At 71.8% G+C, this 1,330-nt stretch overlaps 1 protein-coding gene across 1 annotated transcript in view; it reads right to left on the bottom strand.

Moving 5' to 3' along the window:
* EMIHUDRAFT_111379 (hypothetical protein) overlaps positions 1-1,330 on the bottom strand; it is a gene marked incomplete at both ends in the record, with an annotated part of 12,402 nt that overhangs the window by 760 nt on the left and 10,312 nt on the right. The window contains one exon of the mRNA XM_005786520.1: positions 238-312. Within this exon, the coding sequence (XP_005786577.1) occupies positions 238-312 (75 nt within the window). The remainder of the gene's footprint in view (positions 1-237; positions 313-1,330) is intronic.

Below are 1,330 nucleotides of genomic sequence, written 5' to 3'. Positions count from 1 at the left end.
CGCCCCTCGGGGGGGGGGGGGGGGGGCGGTGGGAAGGGAGGGGGGAGGCGCCTGGGGAGGGGAGGTGGGCGGTGGGTGGGGAGGGAGGAGCGAGAGGAGACTTTCTCGCCCCAACCCGAGCCACGGGGCCCCAAGCGGGTGCGGCACGCGCCTCGGCGTTGCAAGCCGCCCACACCAGCCGCCCCCACGCACGCAGCGGCCGCGCCGCCGCCTCCGCCGCCTCCGCCGTCGCTCCACCGGGCAGCTCTGCGGCGTGCTCCGCCAGCAGAGCGGAGAGGGCGGTCTCAAGCGCCTCCTCTGAGAGGAGGTCGCCTAAGGGAAAGAGGAGGACGCCCCGTCAACGAGCCCATGTGCACCCGCGCCTCGAGCCGTGACGCCGGCTTTTAGAGGGGGTGAAATGGGACAATTAGAAAGGCGATTTTGGTGGCCTTGCCCGGGGGCTTTATTTTAGACATTTCCTGGGGTATTAAAATGGACGTTACAGGGGGCCCGCGACTTCCCGAGAAGGGGGGGGGGGGGGGGGGCAGCGCGCCGTTCGTGTCGCCGCCCGCCGCCCGCGCCGCCTCCTCGCAGCGGCGGAGCGACGCGGCGAAGGAGCCGGGCTCGGAGGCGTGTTGGTGCGGCAGAGGCGCCACCGCGGTCTCGCTGCGGGGTCCGGCGAGCTGCAGCGGTGGCAGTGGCTGTCCGGCGGAGGCGGGCGGCGGCGCTGCGGGCGAGGAGGAGGAGGAGGGCAGCGGCGGCAGCAGGCGGTCGGACGGCCATGTGGTGTCGAGAGGCGCCATCGCGGCGGTGGAGGCGGCGTGGAGGGCCGCGGGGGAGGAGGAGAGGCTGGAGCCCCCGGGCGAGGTTGGAGAGGTTGGCGAGCTCGAGCCTGCGGCGGAGAGAGGCGCGAGCCTGTTGTGTGTGTGTGTGTGTGTGTGTGTGTGTGTGTGTGTGTGTGTGTGTGTGTGTGTGTGTGTGTGTGTGTGTGTGTGTGTGTGTGTGTGTGTGTGTGTGTGTGTGTGTGTGTGTGCCTGTCTGTCGTGGTGTGTCTGTCTTGTGGTCTGTCTGTGTGCGGGGCGAGGCGGGCGAGGGGACGAGGCAAGCGAGGGGGCGAGGCGGGCGAGCGGGCGAGCGGGCGAGGGGGCGAGGCGGGCGAGGCGGGCGAGGCGGGCGAGGCGGGCGAGGCGGGCGAGGCGTATATGCGGAGGGGCGAGGGGGGGGCGGGCGCCAGAGCCGGAGATGGAGGAGCCACTGCAAGCAGTGGGAGACGGCGACGCGGCCGTGCTGCCGATGGGAAGCGCGGTCGGCCAGGGAGGCACAGCGGCAGAAGTACAGTGCCATTTTGGAA

Source organism: Emiliania huxleyi, assembly GCF_000372725.1.
Source record: "Emiliania huxleyi CCMP1516 chromosome Unknown EMIHUscaffold_150, whole genome shotgun sequence".
Taxonomy (NCBI): domain Eukaryota; phylum Haptophyta; order Isochrysidales; family Noelaerhabdaceae; genus Emiliania; species Emiliania huxleyi.
This window is presented reverse-complemented; position numbering and strand designations above follow the sequence as displayed.